The sequence below is a fragment of the Budorcas taxicolor genome, chromosome 2, assembly GCF_023091745.1.
Source record: "Budorcas taxicolor isolate Tak-1 chromosome 2, Takin1.1, whole genome shotgun sequence".
Taxonomy (NCBI): Eukaryota; Metazoa; Chordata; class Mammalia; order Artiodactyla; family Bovidae; genus Budorcas; species Budorcas taxicolor.
This window is the reverse complement of record NC_068911.1, coordinates 8,220,413-8,239,942: the sequence shown is the minus strand read 5'-3', so window position 1 is coordinate 8,239,942 and position 19,530 is coordinate 8,220,413. Positions and strand designations below refer to the sequence as shown.

The 19,530-nt window shown below is 53.0% G+C and overlaps 1 protein-coding gene across 1 annotated transcript in view; it reads right to left on the bottom strand.

Annotated features, from left to right (window-relative positions):
* CUX1 (cut like homeobox 1) overlaps window positions 1-19,530 on the bottom strand; it is a 324,659-nt gene that overhangs the window by 32,528 nt on the left and 272,601 nt on the right. Inside the window, exons 13-20 of the mRNA XM_052662088.1 lie at window positions 16,730-16,778; window positions 15,915-16,011; window positions 14,229-14,900; window positions 13,048-13,113; window positions 11,651-11,752; window positions 9,412-10,244; window positions 7,379-7,544; window positions 6,793-6,849 (exon numbers count right to left, since the gene is read on the bottom strand). Of these exons, the coding sequence (XP_052518048.1) occupies window positions 6,793-6,849; window positions 7,379-7,544; window positions 9,412-10,244; window positions 11,651-11,752; window positions 13,048-13,113; window positions 14,229-14,900; window positions 15,915-16,011; window positions 16,730-16,778 (2,042 nt within the window). The remainder of the gene's footprint in view (window positions 1-6,792; window positions 6,850-7,378; window positions 7,545-9,411; window positions 10,245-11,650; window positions 11,753-13,047; window positions 13,114-14,228; window positions 14,901-15,914; window positions 16,012-16,729; window positions 16,779-19,530) is intronic.

Sequence of the window (19,530 nt, the reverse complement as noted above, 5' to 3'; positions counted from 1 at the left end):
TGTGAGAAGCTCCCGCCCTGCGGCCTGCAGGCCAGGTGGCCTCCCAGCTACGGCCTCGCCCGCCTCCAGGGCCACTCGTGAGGGTCCTGTCTCAGCCTGCCTCGCCACACTCTGGAAGCCCACAGGGGTAAGGTGCAGCAGGCGGAGAATCCCAATGCCGCTACGGACACAGGTCACCGAGGTCACCTCAGAGGAGCAAGGAACCCCTCTCCTGTCCTGCTGTCACACTTGGGCTCTTATTAGGTGAGCCTTCAGGCGGCGGCAGCAGCAACAGCATTCTACATAAAGACAAAATTCTTCCGTAATTCACCTTCCTTCTGTTACTTTAAGAGAAAAAAGGTCTCTGAAGCAGAAAGTGAAAGTCAAAGTTGTTCAATCATGTCCGACTCTTTGTGACCCCACGGACTGACTATACAGTCCGTGGGATTCTCCAGGCCAGAATACTGGAGTGGGTAGCCTTTCCCTTCTCCAGGCGATCTTCCCAACCTAGGGATCGAACCCAGGTCTCCCACGTTGCAGGCGGATTCTTTACCAGCTGAACCACAAGTAGGGATTTCGAGTATTTTCCCTTTTTTTCCCCCAAAGGTTCTGTCCCCCATGTCCTAGCCCATCAGTGAACCTTTGTACTTGCAGAGCTCTTGGCCTGGAATGTTCTCCTCTCTGACCCCTTCGTGGCTCAGCCCCCTCCTAGGGGCTCCCTTAGCACCAAGGGCCTCCCTCCCGGCAGGCCTGTGCCCACATGTACCAGACAACAGATGACAGTAAGGTAGGCTGTGTCTGACTCCAAAAACCTGTCTTTTCTGATCTTAGATAGAGAATTCCTTTATCATGGCACTCCTGGTTATATTAAAACACCCTCATGCAGGGCACAACCAAGAAATGGATGAGCATTTGGTTCTGGCCACCACGTCCACGGCGGGTGAGTGAAGGCAGAGGCTGAGCCCCGAACTAATGATGAGCAGCGGCCACCTGCTTAGGGAGTGGCATTTTCCAGCTCACAAGTGGCTTTTCAGAATTTTCTTTTGTTTTCGATCTGTGGTCTAGGGCCATGTATAAATCAGTTATGGATATACAAATCTTTTCAGCTATTCAAAACAAAGGAGGGTTAGAATAGTTCTTTTCAGACAATACCAACAGTTGCTATGACTGATCTATTTCCATAAAAGAAAAAAGAATCAAATCAGATCTAGTCGATGGTACTGAATGAAGAGCTGCTGAATGCCTGCCTTAGATGGTGCCATGGAATTTTCTGGGGGTACAATGAGCCATTCCTTTTCTTATTAATGAGCTATTCAAATGCCCCACCCTGACTTAATCATTAAAATTGAGGCACTAATGGCTTATTTGAGGAAGTTTCAGCAGAATCCTATTGCTAAATCAAAGGCACTAAAACTGTGGATATGTTCTCCTGGCCATTATGTGTATTAAAAAGGAAGGCTGGCCTCTCCCTAATCGGAGGCCATGTCTGTGTAGGACCATATGCAGCACAGAGCCCTGTGGCCTCACGTCAGGGAGGGGCGTGCATGAGACCACCCACGTTAAGAGACGGATGCAGCTGCTGTCTTCTCAAGAGGCAACTGGTGCTCTGCTGAGTGAGAAGAGCGACGCGGAGCCATGGAATTCTCCACGGGTGGAGACTTGGAACCTGCAGTTCCTACCCAACACGCTGGGGAAAAGCTGGGTGTTTTATAATTAATCAGAGGAGACTGAGCCATCCCTTGTGCAGTCTGCAATAATCCATCGGAAGAGGGTGTGGAGCTTGTGAGCTGCAGTCAGGAAGGGCTCCCAGAGTAACAAGTTACAAAAGCTGATACAGTTGTTCTCTATCTCTGTGTCTCTATTTCTGCTTTGCAAATAGAATCATCTGTACCATTTTTTAAAGTCTGCGCATATATGCATTAATACACTTAATACACGATATTTGTGTCTCTTTCTCTGACTCACTTCACTCTGTATGGCAGCCTCTAGGTTCACCCACGTCTCTGCAAATGGTGCAAGTTTGTTCCTTTTTATGGCTGAGTAATATTCCACTGTGTGCATACACGCATGCTTGTGCATGTATACATGTATACGTCCATTCCTCTGTCAAGGGACATTTAGTTTGACATATACACAGATGACAGACCCTGATGCTGGGAAAGACTGAAGGCAAAAGGAGAAGAGGGCGGCAGAGGATGAGGTGGTTAGATGGCATCACCGACTCAATGGACACGAACTTGAACAAACTCCAGTACACGGTAAAGGACAGTGAAGCCTGGCATGGTGCAGCCCACGGGACTGCGAAGAGTCAGACACGACTTAGCAACTGAACAACATACACAGTGCTCGTTTAACACAGAACCTACGATATGGTACAGGGGGCTCTACTCAGGGCCCTGTGGTGACCTAAATGGGAAGGAAACCCAAAAAGAGAGGATGTATGTATATGTGTGACTAATTCATTTTGCTGTACAGAAGAAACTAATAAAACATTGTAAAGCAACTGTACTCCAACAAAAATTGAAAAAAAAAAAAGAAAGAAAAGTTATAGAGCTGAGCGCACGGGCGAGTCCTCCCTATCAGTTCTCTGTAAGGCAATGACGGACTGAGTTGCATCCAGAAAAATCTATTCTCCTTTCCTTCTCCCCTCTTAAGAGCTGTCTCCCGTCTCCTTTCCCTTGGGGCTAAAAGATTAATCACACCAAGGAACCATGAATACGAAAGGAGCTTTAAAGAAAAAATGCAATTGGAGTCATAGCTAACTATGTGCCTATATACCTGCCTACATATATGTACACATGCACACTGTCATCACTGCTCCAGGTTTTCCTCCTTTAAAAAAAACACCCTGCTAACTGATAAGCAATGACTGCAGGCCGCACTCGGAGAAGACAAGTCTCACTCGGCCCCTCCCTTCTCCTTCTCTGAGGGTTCCCTTTGGTTCCCTTGAGCATTACTATTGCTAAGCAGGGCAAGGGCAGCCAATGGATGATAGCTGAGATTGGAGAAAAACAAAAGGGAGACACGGAGGACCATTCCCCAAGGACCACCTGCATCTCTGCCTTCAAATAGGTTTGCTATATTAGATCAAAGACAACCCAACACTGGGAACTTTGAAAGAAGCCAACCCCAAAATTGTGTGTTGAGGGACTTGCCCGGTGGTCCAACGGTTAAGACTCTGTGCTCCCAAAGCAGGCGGCCAGGTTCGATCCCTGGTCGGGGAACTAAGATCCCCCATGCCGCAATGTAGATTCTCAGTTCTGCAACTGAGGCCTGACACAGCCAAATAAATAAATACCTATTAAAAAAAAAAAAAAACAACAACTAGACTACCGGGAAATAAAGGATCAGGTAATTGATCTGAAGTCTGGTCCTTTAAAAACCGTTTTTGCTTTTTAAGCTACTCATATAATCAACATGGAACTTTCTGTTCTCCTTACTCTTCATGGAGGCCTCGACAGCTTCCAAATAAGCAGAGGTCACTCGCTGAAAATGGCATCAACTTTCCTCAATGTCTGAGGCCATCATCCCGACGCTCGAATCATCAAAGGGACATTTTGAAATGATTACAACTGCCAAGAGGAAAAGTGATGATGCACCAGAAACTTGAGTTTGTCTCTCCTTTTATCATAGAACTGATCGGCAAGTTCGACAGAGAAATCGTTAAGAAAAACAGAGACACTGAGGACAACGGGCCTGGGTGGAAAGAGACAGACAGGAATTCTTGGTGCAGAAAACTGATTCCTGTGTCAGCAGTTTGCTGTGGAGATGAGTGAGGCCCTCTGCTCCTGGGGCACCTCATCGCCATGGTAACTAAGCACAGAGCCATGCATTAGATCTGCACGATCTCTGCTCAGAAAGAGGCTATGGACGGAAGGCAGGTCTTCCAAAGTCCTTCCACACCTGGGAGGCTAAACCGGTGGCCAGGCCAGTTTGGCAGCCTGGATTCTCAGACACCGACTGTTTCTCACCAACATTCAGAAACAGACTAACCCAAGGGTAGAATTACCTTCCTGTGGCCACCTGCTGCCACCACGCTGAGCTGGCTCAGGCAGAGGCCTCATGAAGCCACCACTGAGGACAGAGCATCTTTCTGGGTCTAGGGGCCTCTTTGGAAGGATTCTGTGGTAGCCATGGTGAGAGCAGGGAATCAGAACCCTGGAGAAACCCTAGGCTAGAGGCATTACTCCCATGCCTTTGGGGGAGCATGCTGAAAGCTTTCTCCGAGACACTAATTTTTTTAAGCTGTCAAAGGTCCTGGAGTCCCGAACAGCAAGGAGATCAAAGCAGTCAATCCTAAAGGAAATCAGTCCTGAATACTCACTGGAAGGACAGATACTGAAGCTCCAATACTTTGGCCACCTGATTTGAAGAACTGACTCATTGGAAAAGACCCTGATGCTGGGAAAGATTGAAGGCAGGAAGAGAAGGGGATGACAGAGGATGAGATGGTTGGATGGCATCACTGACTTGATGGACATGAGTTTGAGCAAGCTCTGGGAGTTGGTGATGGACAGGGAAGCCTGGCATCCATGGGGTTCAAAGAGTCAGACACAACTGAGCGACTGAACTGAACTGAATAGCCATTCATCCCAAAATGATTTGTCAACATTCATCATTACAAGCGAATTCTGTTTTTCAAATCTAAATTCCACATCCTGAAAGGCACAGCTACTTTAATTTTTAGAAACACTCCTAAAAGGGTAAAACTGAAGTAAAGAAATTTTAAACAAGGAAAACTGCCACCCTAATCTTGTCACTATTGGTCATCTTTCTTTTCATTTTGACAGGCACTTTCTAGTCTTTCCTGATCCAGAGAAGCATTTTCGCTTGGCCACCATCATGATATTAAAAACATTTTATATTTTCCTAGCATATCAGAAACATTTTTCCACTTTCCCCACAATCACCATAATTATTATTCCTACCGATGGCTTCCCGGTTGCTGACTCACAGCGGGCGTGTTGAGGGGGAAGTTTGCAGTCTACCTCCCATCTTGCTTGGAGAAGTGGCAACCCACACTCCAATATTCTTGCCTGGAGAATCCCATGGACAGAGGAGCCTGGTGAGCTATAGTTCAAGGGGTCACAAAGAGTCGGACACGACTGAGCACCTCGCAGAAGCCCATCTTGCTCAGGTGACAACAGGGAGAGGCCTGCCTGCCGCCTCTTCACAGAAACCAGGGGAAAGTTCTACAGCGCTCACTTTTACCCAGGGGCTCACTGCCTCCTCCTCCCTCCCTCCCTCTTTCAATCTCCAGACTCCCCAAGAGTGTAAATCACTTTATTTTATAAAGTAATTTGATCTCTTACAAATATCATTCACGTCCCTCTGAGGAGCCCTGTGAGTTTTTCCCATGTTGGAAATGGGACTGTCATATGAATGTTCCAGCATGGTCACGAGGGCTTGCTATAACAATAAAAACCACTTTTTAAAGCCACTCTTGAAGAATTTGTTCAGAACTAGACAAGGTTTTGGCATCGATCATAACCGACCTGGAACTGTAGGCAATTTCTTGTTTTATTTAGGAACAAGGGAGTTTGATCTAAAAACTGTCACATTCTGCCAAGTTGGGTCCTGACTCTGATGGGGCAGCAAATACTTGGGGAGTTTAACAGGAGGCCGGCTTTCTGTTTAAGTGAGAGGCAGGGCTAATTTTCCATGCAAACGTCCGGGAAACTCTTAGCACAAACAACTGTGTCCATTATTTCCCTAATGTGTCTTGAATTTGAGCCAGGGCTGTGTTAAGGTCTCCAGCACTTGCTAATTAGATTGGCCAACCCAGAAAGGCAGGGAGGAGGAAGTACACCTGATCCTTCTCAGAGGGCCAACCGCTCCTTTCAGAGGTGCAGCGAAGGAAGCCAAGAGCCTGGGTTAGACACAGCCTTCAACCCCTCAAGACGGAATACCCGTAACAGAAGAAAATGTTGGTTGGGAACTGAGCTGCACCCCAGTGTACTCCGACTGCTTCTGTGCGTGGGTTTGGAATTTTGAAGTGGTATCGGCCGCTGCGGCCCAGCTGTTCCCCTCACGACACGTGTTTTCCCTCATAAAACTTCCAACAGGCTGGTGGGTTCCGTGCTCCTCATTTAGCTTTGTTTGTGTTTTCAATGAATCAATGGGATATGGAGACTAATTAACATGTTTAGAAAGATGAAGAAAGGAAGAAAGAGGAACAGCTCAGGACGCTGGCTGTTCCCGAGAGCTGGGTGGGAAGAGGCTGGCACAAGCGTACGCCCAGGAAGGTGAGGAACGCACGAGGTCAGGAGCCTGGTGTGCGGGCCAGCCCGGGGCTGCCATGTTCAGGAGTCCGGAAGGCGGTGAAGTGACCTCAGAGACCAGGCCTCCGGGCTCTCTGATGCCGGACAGAAGCAGCCCCAGCCCCTTGGCTGGTGCTCCAGGCTCTCCACCACCTGCTCCCAGGCTGGACCTCAACCTCAATGCCACTCTCCTGAGCATCACGCCCTGAACTGCAAGGCCCATTCCTTGTCCCCGATATCCTGTTATAGGGCTGGAAGCCCCCCTGAGCACAGACTCCGTCTCTGACTCGCACCCCAGTCCCGCAGGCAGGGCTTCATGTGACAGGCTGATGAAAGAGCGCAGCTAGGAGTAAGCAGATGTGGGAGGGGCCTGCACGCGGCTTTTGACCCTCTGCGTCTCCACTAGGAACTGCGACCTCGAAGAGCCCCGTTTGCCAACAGGATACCATGCTTTCAACTCACTGGATCCAGGACGAGGGACCCTTCAAGTCCCCCCAGTACAGACCAAAAGGCAGGGAAATATATCATCCAAACCCCAACTGTGGCTCATTACCTGAGCTCACGCAGCCCTGCTGCAGGGGGTCTTGTAGTGACGTCACGGAGTGCAGGACTAAAGGAGAGAAAGGGGGACAGTTACATGAGGAAGCAAACTCGGGGGTTAAGGTTTCTTAATGCCCTGAGCACAGCTGAGGGGGTACAGCATAAGGGCCCAGAGGCACAAGGGAGGGTCCTCACTCCTTACGGGAAAGGGCAGACTTGGCAGGGGTGCAGAGCGCAGAACAGGAGGGACCCATGTGGACAGGCCAAGTGCTGCTGGTGGCAAGCTGTCCCCCAGCTGGGGGGCAGGCGGAAGCAGCCACCCGTGAGAGCCTTCATTCTGTGCCTTTGGCTGATTTCCTTTCCCGATTCCCTGATTTAGCTACTTGACTTTTACCTATATTTATGTATAAACAGCAGTTTCTTAATTGGTAACTCATTTTCTGCTGCTTATAAAATTAGCTAGGCACAATCTTCTCTTTCCTAAAAACTGAGTCAGTCCCATGGCAACAGGTTGTGGAGGAAAGAGGCGTCTCAGCCCCGCCTCATGTGGACGCCCCTCCCCGCTCCCCGCAGCAGCCTGGGGGCGGGGCCGCCCCTACCTGGCCCTTGCTGCTGCCCTTGGACGGGCAGGACGCCCTGGCCCAGCTCGCCGTTCAGCCAGAGCTGCATCCGGATGAAGGGTTCTCGTCCTTTCTGGGTCAGCTTGCTCCATGGCTTCGGCCGGGACAGCATGTCGCTGACACTGCCCTGTGATAGGCCTAGCACCTGGAACGGCAACCAAGGACACGTGGTGGCATCAGCGCCTGAATCTGGTGTGAGGCCTCAGTGCTGCATGCACAGCCATGTGGTGGCGTGGCCAGGTAGGACGGCACTGGAGCACTCCTGGGAGGAGCACAGAACTGGCCCCTGGGGGGTGGCGACAGCCTGGGTTGGGGGGTGGCTAAGCTTTTCAAGGTGGGCTGATGCCCTGGCACAGGGAGCCACAGTCATGGTCCCTGCTTTCAGCTCCTAGGGAGAGAGGGGCAGGCAAATGGAGGGGAGGGGACCCTCCCTCCAGGGTCTTGATCCTGCCAAGCCTGCAGGGTTGTCGCCCTGACAACCCGAGGAGGAAGCACTGAAACCATGTTGCTCTTTGCCTGGTGGCGCCAGGAAAGGCCAGGGTGCTGGGGGCCAAGGACCCCTTCAGATAAACCAGGAGCAACGGATGCTGGCGGGACTCAGGCGTCTGTCTCCTGTGCTGATGCCGGGCCAGCCTGGCATTTAGAAAGGTCGGCTCTCTCTGATCACATCGCTCCACGGTAGGGGCCCAGAGGTGAGCTGGTGGCGACAGAGGAGCCAGCCTGGGAGTGGAGCTCAGTGCCGACGGTCGACAAGTTGCACGTACATACCCGACTTTTCTTATGCTCACATATGGCCATACATATGTATGGGCACAAACACCCCCCACAGGACACAGATGCAGCCCAGAGATATTTAGGGGCTGCATCCGATCACTCTTTGAAAAGTTCTCAAGTTCCAGAATAAACTGTGCTCATGGGCCAAACAAGTTCAATGCTATTAAGTCTCTGCTAAATTTAAGGCATGAGCACAAATGTCTATTTAAATGTTCTCAAATGATATTTTTACAACACTGAACTAGAAATTTCAAGGGACTTTAAATTCTCATCCTCATTCCTATTCACCCCATCACCTTTTGCAAGATCGGGATGAAGAGTTCACAACCGTATCGCAAGGATGCATGACACGGTATATTGCAAACACTGAACTCAAGGCCGGACCTGGGAAGGAGGTGGAGGAGGCCTCCCGTGGGCCTCTCGAAGGCCACTGCTGACCCAGCCCTGTGCCACTCAGGAAGACTGTCTTTTACGGGACTAGAGCGCTTCTCATTCTGCTTAGCCAGTCGTTGTTTAATCTAAGACTATCCTGGAGTACTATGTTTATCTTACATTTTGCAGGCCTGGTAAATCCCCATTATCCAGAATCTTAGTGACCAGGAAGCTCCAAGAAGGACGATGAGAAAGCGAGGGGCTTCAGGGCCGGCCCTGGGCACAGCCTGGGCCCTGCCCAGCTCTGCCCATGCCACCCCTAGCTGTGCACCCCTGGGCAAGCTGCTTTGCCCCTCTGGCTGGACAACACCCTAGCATCTTCTGACTGCTGTCTCTACCAAGTGCCTTTTGGCTCTCTGTGGGCTGGTCATCTCTCTCTCTGATCAGATCCTTTTTGGCCAAAACAGCCTACAGAGGTGGTGCCTCTGGGCTCCGCTCGGCCACAGGGACAGGGCTTGACTTAGTCATCTGCTAGCTTGGGGCATGTGGTCAACTTCCCCGAGCCTCGGTTTCCTCATCTGCCAAATGGTGACTTTGCCACCCCCTCATATATGATGAGAGGTCTAAAGGGCCACAGAGGGTGAGAGGGCCTTGCCAGGAACCTGGCCTCCAGTGAGGCTGCAGCAAATGGAGCGTTCACTGGCCAGTCTCCTTGCAAGTTTGGGAGTAGACGAGCCACAGTTCTCTTTGGTTAATTAAGTGGGTGATGGCCACATCCTCCAGACAGATCCCTCCTGCACCCCGGTCCTTATCAGTGAAAGGAAATGGGAAGACCCAGGCTGCTGAATGGAACCCCCACCTCGTACCTTCTCCCCGAAGATCCTCTGACAGATGCCGTTCTTGGCCAGCTTCTCCTTCACCTGCCGGGTGAGTTCGATGGTATCCACCTCTTGGTACATGTAGATCTCATACTGCTCGGGGGTCAGTGGTGGGACTGAGGGCTTGGTGGGCTTCGACAGGGGCACAATGGGCGAGGAGGGCAGAGGGCTGTTCTGGGGCGTCTCACTGCGGCTAGCTCCGGTCAGGCTCAGCTCTGAGCTTTGGGAATAGGGCGACTCCGCGCTGGGCCAGTCCTTCCAGTACTCGGAGGAGGAGGGGCCCTGGAGCTGGCTGCGCTCCGCCCGCGCCTGCCCGCCGCTGCCTTTTTCTTTGCTGCTGCTGGCGTCTTCGGCCTTGGGGTCTTCCGGCGGAGCGCTGCTCTTCCTATCGGGCTGGACGGCGCTCCACCAGTGATCCTTCCACACGCTGCCGCGGCCCAGCTCACTCTTCACGTGTCTCAGGACCCCCTGTGCGGCGGGGTCGGCCGCCCCCGGGAGGTCCGGCCCGGGCGCATCCTGGGACTCCTTCTTCAGGGCCGGCGGGTTGGGCAGGGCAGGGGCGCTGGCGTCGGGAGCCGAGGGGGGCTTCTTCAGGGAGACGGCTAAAGGGGAGTAACTGGACACAGACGACATGGGAGAGGCGGGTATCAGCTTGGAGGTCAGGAGGGCGATGTCTGTCTGGGACGGCGGTGCGGGCTTTAAGGCGGGCTCGAGGGCGGCCTGCTGGGCCTCCATCTCCCGGCGGGCCTGCTGCAGGATGGAGCGGATGGCGTCGTCCGCGCTCCCGCCGCTGGATGCCGAGGAAGGCTGGGCCGGCTCTGCTGCGGAGCAAACGTGCAGATGAGACAGCGGCACCTCCCAGCGGGGAAGGGCTTTCCCACCCACGTCCTTCTCAGTTAACCCGCCATGGATTGCAGGTTACTCGGGACAACCTCACTGCGCTGTGATCTCAGCATTTCCTGCCTCGTGAAATGTGAACCGTTCATGCAACCGTTTAGCGATGAAGGGCTAAAGCTACTGCTCCATGGCCCCACCGACTAAACGGAGTTACAGTCAGGAGTGTGATGGGGGGTAGGGATGGGAGGGTGGGTGGAGGGTGTAACGTGTGCAAACGCTCTGAGACACACCATCCTGGCCTCTTTCCCAGATGACTTTATTTAATTGATTTATTATTATTATTTTTTGATGTGGGCTATTTTTGTGCGTCTTTTTTAAATTTGTTACAATATTATTTCTGCTTTATGTTTTGGTATTTTGGCCATGAGATGTATGCGATCTTAGTTCCCTGACCAGGGATTGATCCGGTACCCCTTGCATTGGAAGGCAAAGTCCCACTTATTGGACCGCCACGGAACTCCCCTGGATGACTTTAAACTTAACATTCTTGTGTGCTATATTCCAAAATTCCACTGGTTCTGTCAGCTCAGATTCCCTTCTGGGTGGGTGACTCTGGGGTGGCCACCAAGGGGAAGGGGAAGCGGAGGGCCGGGGTAGGGGGGCCAGTGGGCTGGCCCTAGCTCAGGAACCCAGGAGCGTGGCCAGGGGTGGCGGGCGCTTGATGTCACGCTGCCTGCTGCCAGGCCTGGTGGGGCCTCACACCATGGTCCCTGCTGGAAGGACTAGGCAAAGCAGGGGCTTCAGGCACAGGGCAGGTGTGTGTCTGTGCTGAACCTCAGGAGGAGAACTTGGCTGCTCGGTTTCCCCTCTAGCGGAAGCTCTGAGCTGAATCCACAGCCTGGTGCGCCTCTCAATCACTGCTCACCCAGAGAAAAAGCTGAAATGTTGGTGTTCCCTCCTCTTGGACAAGGCGGCTCACAGGGAGCTCTGAGGGCCGATTCCCGGGGCTGACTGACTACAGAGGTGGGGACACCTGTCCTTTAACACTTCCTGCTCCTTCCTAACATTTGTTCTGTAAAGCAGTTGTTAAGAGTTTGTTTTTCACTAGTGTGTGGTCAAGTGTATACCAAATAACAGATTCCTGTGTTGTATTTAAGAAAGGGAATCTGATACAGATTACTTGCTCATTTAAGTCATGGATATTCTAGGCTAGGGCTAAGGAATGACCTAGAATGGTAAGCAAAACACATGTCACACAGACCTGCTCCCTGCTGTACTAAAGGCTTGAAAACACACATTCTATTTCTTTTTAAACTTAGTTAATTACTGCTGAACAGAACGCTCACGACGTAAGCGGGGAAGGCAGTGGTGGAAGTCCTGGATTCCGTACCGGTTTTCTGGACTTGCAGCTCCCTCTTGGCTTGTTCCAGGATGGACTTGATGGCTTCGTCAGACCCGGTCTCGGAGGCTCGGATCCGGGTGGTGATGTTACCTGCGGGGAGAAGCCACACCGATGACAACAAACCCACACCTGGAACAAAATGTAGTGCTGCACAAAGACAGCATTCTGAAAAATAGCTGCCGGTGAGTTGAGGCCGGCGACGACAAGGAGGCAGGCTGGCCTCCTGCTTACCTGTACCTGCTGTGCGGGTGACTTCACAGCGGGTACGGCGACCCTGGGCAGGAAGGGCTTCCTGCTGACTCCACCTGGTGCCAAACAGTGTTTGGCCTGTGGGACCAGCTCTGACACTATCCAAGCTGGGTATCACCCATGGGTTGGGAGCAGGGAGAGCAAATCATTTAATTCAGTGTGTGTGTGTATATAAATATATATCAATGAAGGATTAAAGGGCAAGACTTTTTTTTTTTTTGAGTCATTTAAAAGCAACTCCAGCAGTTGCTTTGGCTTGGGATATGTTCAAGGCCCTCCCTGTACATGTCCTTGAGGCCAGAGAGAAAAAATGGGCAGAAGGGGCAAGGGGTTGGGGCTGATTCTCCCGCCATCGTTTGGATGTACAAAGGGAAGAGGCTTAAGGTAAAATTTTCGGGTCTCATCACATGAACAAGGAGAGGAGCCTGAGGACATGTCTACAGGACAAGAACCCCGTCTTCTGGTCACACAGTGAGCAGCCACGTGACCAGATGCACTGCAGCTACCATGGCCTGGGGGCCGGCCTCGGTGCTTCCTGGAAGCTGTCCATAGGTTTTAACTGGTCGATTCCTTACTAAGAATGAACTGCCACATCAAACCATTTGAAGACAAGCCAACCACCGGCACAGAACCCCATTAAAGCTGCGGCTGCGAGGAGGGCGGTGGGGGCTGGCTCGCTGGGACCCATGGGCGAGAGAGCCGGCCACAACCTGTCTGATCGGTTGCACCCTCGATGGATTTCCGAGCTCGGGGAAGGGACAAGGAAGCAGCAGTATCTCATCTGACTCAGTCACCTGATTTTTTTCAGAGCAACAAAGGGTTATTCTTTCACCTGCTTCTGACAACACTGGGAGAGTTGTAGTTTGAATGTGAAGGGGGAGGCGTGATTTCCAGTTTGGGGCTGACTTTTAGGGGTGCTGCCCCCTCCTGGACTGGGTAGAGTGTGGGGCCACGGTGGGGGGAGGGAGGGGCCATGTGTACTTGAACCCGTGCTTTGTTTTATACTTACTAGCTCTGTTTTTCCATCAGGTTCCAGGCCAGAATCACACTGTACAGTTTGAACCCAAATACACAGCTAAGGGCATGCTGCTTCCTAGGTTACTAACTGCAAAGAAAAACACCTGCCTGCGACATACCTTCAGACCCATTTCTTCGTTTCGGTACTTCCTGAAAGAGTCTGTTCAGGCTCTGGCCTGGATTCTCTGTTGAAAAACAAGTGTGGTAAGAACAAAACAATCAGGGGGATGGTGGTGCTGACGATATGGGCTGCGTGACATGAAATCTGAGCCACCTGTTGCTACAGAGAGGGCTCAGGGCTTCCTGTGCCGCTTGGGAGTCACTAGAAACTTCTGAGAGGCCCTTCCCTGGCTGACCGGCTTGCAGAGGCCATGGCTCTGCTGCCAGAGGGGATCGGACAGAACTGGGGGGCGGCCTGCGGCACCAGTGCCATGCGGGTCAGATGGAGGGAGCTCTGCCGCCCAGCGAATCGCCCACCAGACCCGGAACAAAGCTCACATTAATCATCCAAAGACAGTCGATTCCAGTTAACATGGCTGTAAAAGGCTCAATGTCCTCCGTGCAAATGGACACTATTCGAAATGTCTCCCTTCTCTGAGCCTGTATTTCTGTCTGATAAGTTCCCTTTCTCTATCAGCGCTGACTTGGCAGAAGGATCTCCTATCGTTTGTTAAAGAGGGAAGGAGTTCCTGCAATTAGAGATGGGACAGGCTTTTTATCTTTTTATGGAGGGTCGGGGTACAAAGGGTGTTTTAATACTTTAATGTATTTTACTCGAGGCAGGTATGTTTGCTCATGATGCTGAACAGGTCACTAATGGGACTTAACCCATGGGGAGTGCACTGATCACAGGCCACTGGCCTGTGTGCAGGGAGGAGGAAGGGGGCCCATGTGGTCGGCTCACCCTCCGTGGGGACCCAGCGCCATGTGAGGCCCGCCCTGGCCACTGCTGCTGCTCTAGGCTGGGTGGCACCCACAGGCCCCTCCTCACCCGAGGCCAGCACCCAAGGCCGAAAGGACTGCTGTACACGAAACGCATCAGGACGTTGTGCGTTAATTCTCTCCGACCCAGTACGTGGTGCTGGAACAGCGAGTCCACCTCGTTTGAGGTACGGAGTGAGTTTCAGAGGCTGGACCCTCTGAGTCTAAGGGCTCGTGCCCGTGGGCCCTGAGCTCTGGCAGTGGCAGGACTGGGAGCTGTACCTGATGTGAGGCACACATGTATCATCACACACGCACACGTGCACACACACAGCTCTGTGCCAGGCTCACATGTGGGTGCCGACCCCGAGTCGCTCACCTCTTTGTCTGCCTTGGATGCTGCGAAGAGCCAGGATGTTCTGCTCATCTGAGAGGAACTGCTTCATCTTGTGAAACGGCTCCTTGCCGCGCACTGTCAGTTTGTTCCACGGCTTGGGCCGGGCCAGGATCTCGCTCACGGACCCCTGAGACAGTCCCAAGACGTAGTGTCCGAAAATGCGCTGTCCGATATTGTGCTTGATCAGCTGCTCTTTCACCTGCCGGGCGATTTCTGCAGTGTCTATCTCCTCGCCCTCGGAGACGCTCCCAGCACTTTCTGACTGGCTGGGAGATGGGGCCATGCCATTTACATCTGGGCTTTGTTGTAATGGACTTTGGGAAGATATGGAGTTTGTGCTGTATGGACCTGTTGAAAAAATCATGCTTGTGCTTCCTGCTTCCTGCATGGCCTTGGAGTAGAAGGACTGCATTAGCTGTCGTTGGAGGAGAGAGTTTAGTGCAAATTTTCCCGTAGAAGCCAGGGGCAGGCTGGGGCTTGCCAGGGATGAGCTGAAAAAGTCTTGCGTTAACCCCGCTGGTGAGAACTGGTGTGTACCATTAGTATTGGAAGCCTGCTCCCCCGTGTTGCGGGGCAACTGAGAAGGAGGGGAGGCCGGCAAAGGTCCAGGACGCCGACTCTCAGGCTGGTCTTTCCCTTTTCTCCTGGCTGACCCTACAAGGAAGGGCAAACATAATGCATTATGGGGGATTCCAAAGGGAAAAAAAACCAAGACCAAGATGCAAAGTTTGCCCCACAAAGGGAAAAAAAAAAGTGCATTTTTTTTTTTAAACAAGGGCCAATGAGGTGTGTTGGTTTGTTTTTCGATTGAATTTGTAAATTAGCCAAACGAGGCCCCCCGGAACAAGCAACATGCATTTCATGTTTGCACCTTTCTTGTATGTTGCAGCCTGGAGAGTTTCCCCTTGACAGAGATTCAAACTCCTAACGTGACAAGGAGCCGGTACCACACACAGTAAAGAGTCGGCAGGTCGCGGGCCTCTCAGCGGGCCGCCAGCATTCGAGCTATTACCAGAAAGGGCCCCACCTGAGGAGCAGCAAACACTGACATTTTGGGACCAACGGATTCTCACACCACTTGCTCTGAGGCGAATGTACCGCACCGAGTCCACTCGATCGAAGGCACGCACATTTTTAAGAATGTAATATCATCGGAGCCCGAGACACTCTTAAACGCTTTACCAGCTGCCAAAACCTGAAGCCGTCAGTGACGCCACCACTTTGGGATGAGCAAAGAAAGGCTAAGGACGGGGGAGGCGTTCCCAAGGACAACCTGACAAAGGAAGAAAAGCTCCACTGAGCCGGGAAGGGCAGGGCCCGGCCCTGGAAGTAGCCCAGGAAACACCACAGGAGAGGCCGCACAACTCGGAAGAGACCAGAAAAGCCACAGAACGCGCGCGCACCGGCGGGGGCGCCCCTCGCAGCACGGCCCTGCCTACCCTCCGCAGACGCCCTGCGGCCACGCCTGGACCGTCTCTGCCAGGTGGGGACGGAGGGAGGGGTGAAGAGGACGAGGAGGAAGACGGACACTCGTTAGTCAAGGCTCTCATTGCCCATCGCCCATCGCCCAGTGACGCCCGCCATGCATCAGCCCAGACTCACGGTTCGCCTTCCTCTTCCTCGACCCCCGGGTGGGGGCCGAGCGGCCGCGAGAACTTATCAACCTACCGCTCAGGTCGCTGTTGGAGATGCGCAGCGCGGCGTTCTCGGACTGCAGCGAGCGGTTCTTCTCCAGCAGCAGCACCTCCAGGGGCCTGGATGCGTCCTAGACAGGGCAGAGCTGTGCTCACCGCGGGGCCAGCTGCTACCTGGCTCCGTGGGCTGACAGACCCCATGGCCCCTGCTCTGATCTGACCCGCCTCCAGCCTCCCAAGGATGCTCCATGCATGTGGAGGACACGCAGGTTCCTTTCTGAAATAACCCATTTCGGTTGAAGAAGTTTTCTCTTTCTAGGCTCACACAGCTTGCAGACAGCTAATTATTTTCTCTTCTGTCCCCAGATCTAAGCGTCTAGACCTCTGCTTCCTTTAGTAATGGAGGTCTAAAGGAAGACCTGCAAGGTGACCTGTTTTTGGTGCCAGCCGCCGAGAGCTGGCTGCCTTCTGGGCCTCAGGAATGGGGTGTCAGGTGGTGACTTAAGATTTTAATTGGCCACTGGGTCGCCGTGTGCCACTGCCATCTCGTTCCTCATCCGCGTGAGGCAGTAGGTAATAAAAATCCCTGAGTCATTCCATTTGGGGCTGATCTGTAACACAAGCTGAGAGTGTTTGTACCCACTTTCTTAGTACCTGCCCGTGTTAAATTGCAAGTTCAGGTGAACTCAGTTAACCAGTTTGAAAAACATTGATTTTTCTCTTTTTGCCCCTTTTAACTTAAAGATAATTTGGTTTAACTTGGTGAAATGTTCCCGAGGAGAAACAACCTCGATGGTGAAACAGCGACGTGATGCTCGCACACGCAAAAAGCAAAGGGAGACGGTGTACCTGCGTCCCAGCTCCCTCGGCCGGCGCAAACTCCATGGACTTCAGGATGCTGTGGAGAGCAAGACGGAGCGTTACCCCTGCTCGGACCTGCGGTGGGCAGGGCTGGGGGGGTTCGCTCCAGGAACTGAGGAACTGACAACTTTAACAACTTCGCTGGCAGCCTTATCATCCGATAGCGGCTCTGGAATAACTATTCAACTAGCAGTTGGCCAGCGAAAGTTTCTTGCCCAGCATGTAAATCATTCCATATGGAATCACACCAGGTCTGTTCGGAGTATAATTTTAAAGTTAAGTTGAACACAGACATAACATGGCTGTAAGTGGAATGTATTTGTAAAGCTGAGAGGGGCTGAAAAAGCTCTAACAAGTCAGGAAGATAAACCTGTGCCCCCAGCGTTTGGCGAAGAGTGAGGTCCCATGACCAGATGGCTCACAGGCAGCAGGGGACTGTCCTGGTGCCCAGGATGGGGAAGGAGCCACCACAAAGGTGTGGGCGACTGGGCTCATTTCTCCTTTGTCTTCCTTGTCACAGAAGCCACTGTGGTCATGGCCTGTTCCAACAAGCCTGAGAGCTGAGTGAGTTGGGGCACCCAGGACTGGTATTTGCAGAGTGAGGCACACGTGAAAATTCTTTCTCTGGGTCCACATGGCCCCAAGGAGCCAGGGTGCTCCCCTCACGCTCAAGAACGAGGGCAGCTTCCATCCCAGGCACTGGGCCACCTGTGCTCTCCCAGCCCTGACTCTAGCCTCGGCCCTTCTTTAAGCTCTGTGGCAGTGCCATCCGGGGAGCACTGTGTGGAAAAGTGCCCAGGGCCCCGGGGACCCCCTCTCTGCTACGGCTCCCAAGAGGTTCAATAAGGAGCCGACCGCCCTCGGTTTCCCTGCGGTTGTGTCTTCATAGTGGCTCCTGTCATGTAAACTAACAAAACAGGAACAAGGAGGAGCTCATAATTTTGTTTTACGATGAGCTACCGAGAATAATAAGAACCCTGGGCTGTGTTGCATCAGCTGCGAGGAGAGAGGCGAGCAGTCTGGACAAGCTTGTCTTTTCTTAGTGGCTGTCACGTTGTTTGCAACTATATTCTTGTCTGTGAGCTTCTTTAGGATCATGTAAGAAAAGACTAAGTGCGTCTGAGTTTATGCTAAAAACTGTGTCTCTTCATTTATTCAACAGATTTACCGACAGCCTCTTATGTGCCTGGCCTGTGCAGAGTCAGAGCCACTCCTCGGCCTCAGGAGCCCTGCAGGTGCTTCTAACAGCACGAGCAGGAGAAAACCCAGGCAGGAGACGCATCTGTCTCAAGAGTTGTGAGGGTTTGAGAAGGGCTATAAAGGAGCAAGGTGCTTTCTAGACTCTGGGGTGGGGGGTGATGGTGGGGGAATCTCGGGGAGATGGCGGAGAGATGGGACAGAAAGGGACACCAGTGAACGTCTAGAGGGTGCTTGCGTCACCAGGAAGTGGGAAGCCAGGGACGTATTTTAACAGAAAAGTCACCTGAATGGGGCTCTCAGAGATGCCTGCGTTGTCGGGGGTGAGTGGGGCATGTGCAGAGGTAACATGAGGGCCGGCAGGAGTGTGGGGGGATTCTGTTCTTGGAGGGGCTGAGAACCAGCGAGCGGCTGGGCAGGTAGAGCCGGGAGAGAGCAGAAGGGAGAGGCCTAGAAGCCTTGGCTCCTGGAAACGGAGGTGAGCTCGGAGGAGAAGGCGTGTGGGACGGGCCTCAGGCTGGGAAGGTTGGGGGCCTAGAGAAGGTCTCCATGTCAGCTTTTCTGATTCCATACTCGGAGAGGGCACACACAAGGAGAGGGCACACATGATTTCTTTTGAGGAGGGACAGGGATGGGGAGGTGGGCACAGAAGTGAAAAATATCCTCCCAAAGCTAGACATGGGGTGGGGGAGGGGACAGAGCTTGAGGAGCTGGACGTGCAGAGAGCCGAGGGGCCGTTCAAGGAAGTGCGCAAAGGCTGTCTGCAACTTGAGGGTGAGGATGTTTGGGGAGAGAAGTGAGGGGAGCCCCGCCCCGCCGGGGTCACCCCGCCAGGGAGGCTACTGACATGGGGTCGAGAAGGTCAAAGAGGCCTTCCAGTGCTTTTTCCCCCCCAGCAAACTCAAGGGAACAAAATTAAGAATCCAAAGAACAGCACGGTGAGTAGGTGTTGGCTCATTTTTAAAACAAGAAATTAAAATTATCAGCAAGAGAGAAAAGGGCTGATGGATGAGCTGGAAGGCGAAGGAAGGAAGGGACCAGCGTGGCGGGGTCAGTCTGGAGTGATGGGGATAGGGGGGCAGAGGGGTGGGGTGGAGTGGTGGGGGCAGTGGGGAGAAGCCAAAACCAGAGGGAGTCACCTTGAGGCAAAGGCAGGAGGTGCCTCCATCAGACAGGGCACCAGGGGGTCTGCTGGGGGCGGGGGTGGTCAGGGCACAGCTGGGGGCAGAAGGGTGCCCCGAGTGTGTGGCAGGGCCCCCAGGGAAGCAGAGCTGGCCAACAGCAGGGGAGAGGACGCGGGCCTGCAGGCACTCCTCTGCAGTGTTTGGTAACCTGGCCATGGGGTGGGGGAGGGAGAGGCCAGGTGAGACTCTTAGGTGAGGGCTCTGGGTGGGCCCAGGGCAGCTCGGGGAGCGGAGTCTGAGATGGCGGGAGGCTCAGGCTAGGCGGTGGGGCCTGGAGAGGGAACTTCTAGGCATGAGAGTGTGGGCGTCAGCACTGAAGGAGGACACGCTTTCAGCCGCTGCGTCTCGGGTGGAGGTTTGGCCGGGGAGGTGTGCGCCCTCGGCTGGAAAAGGCTACCTTGCTCTGTT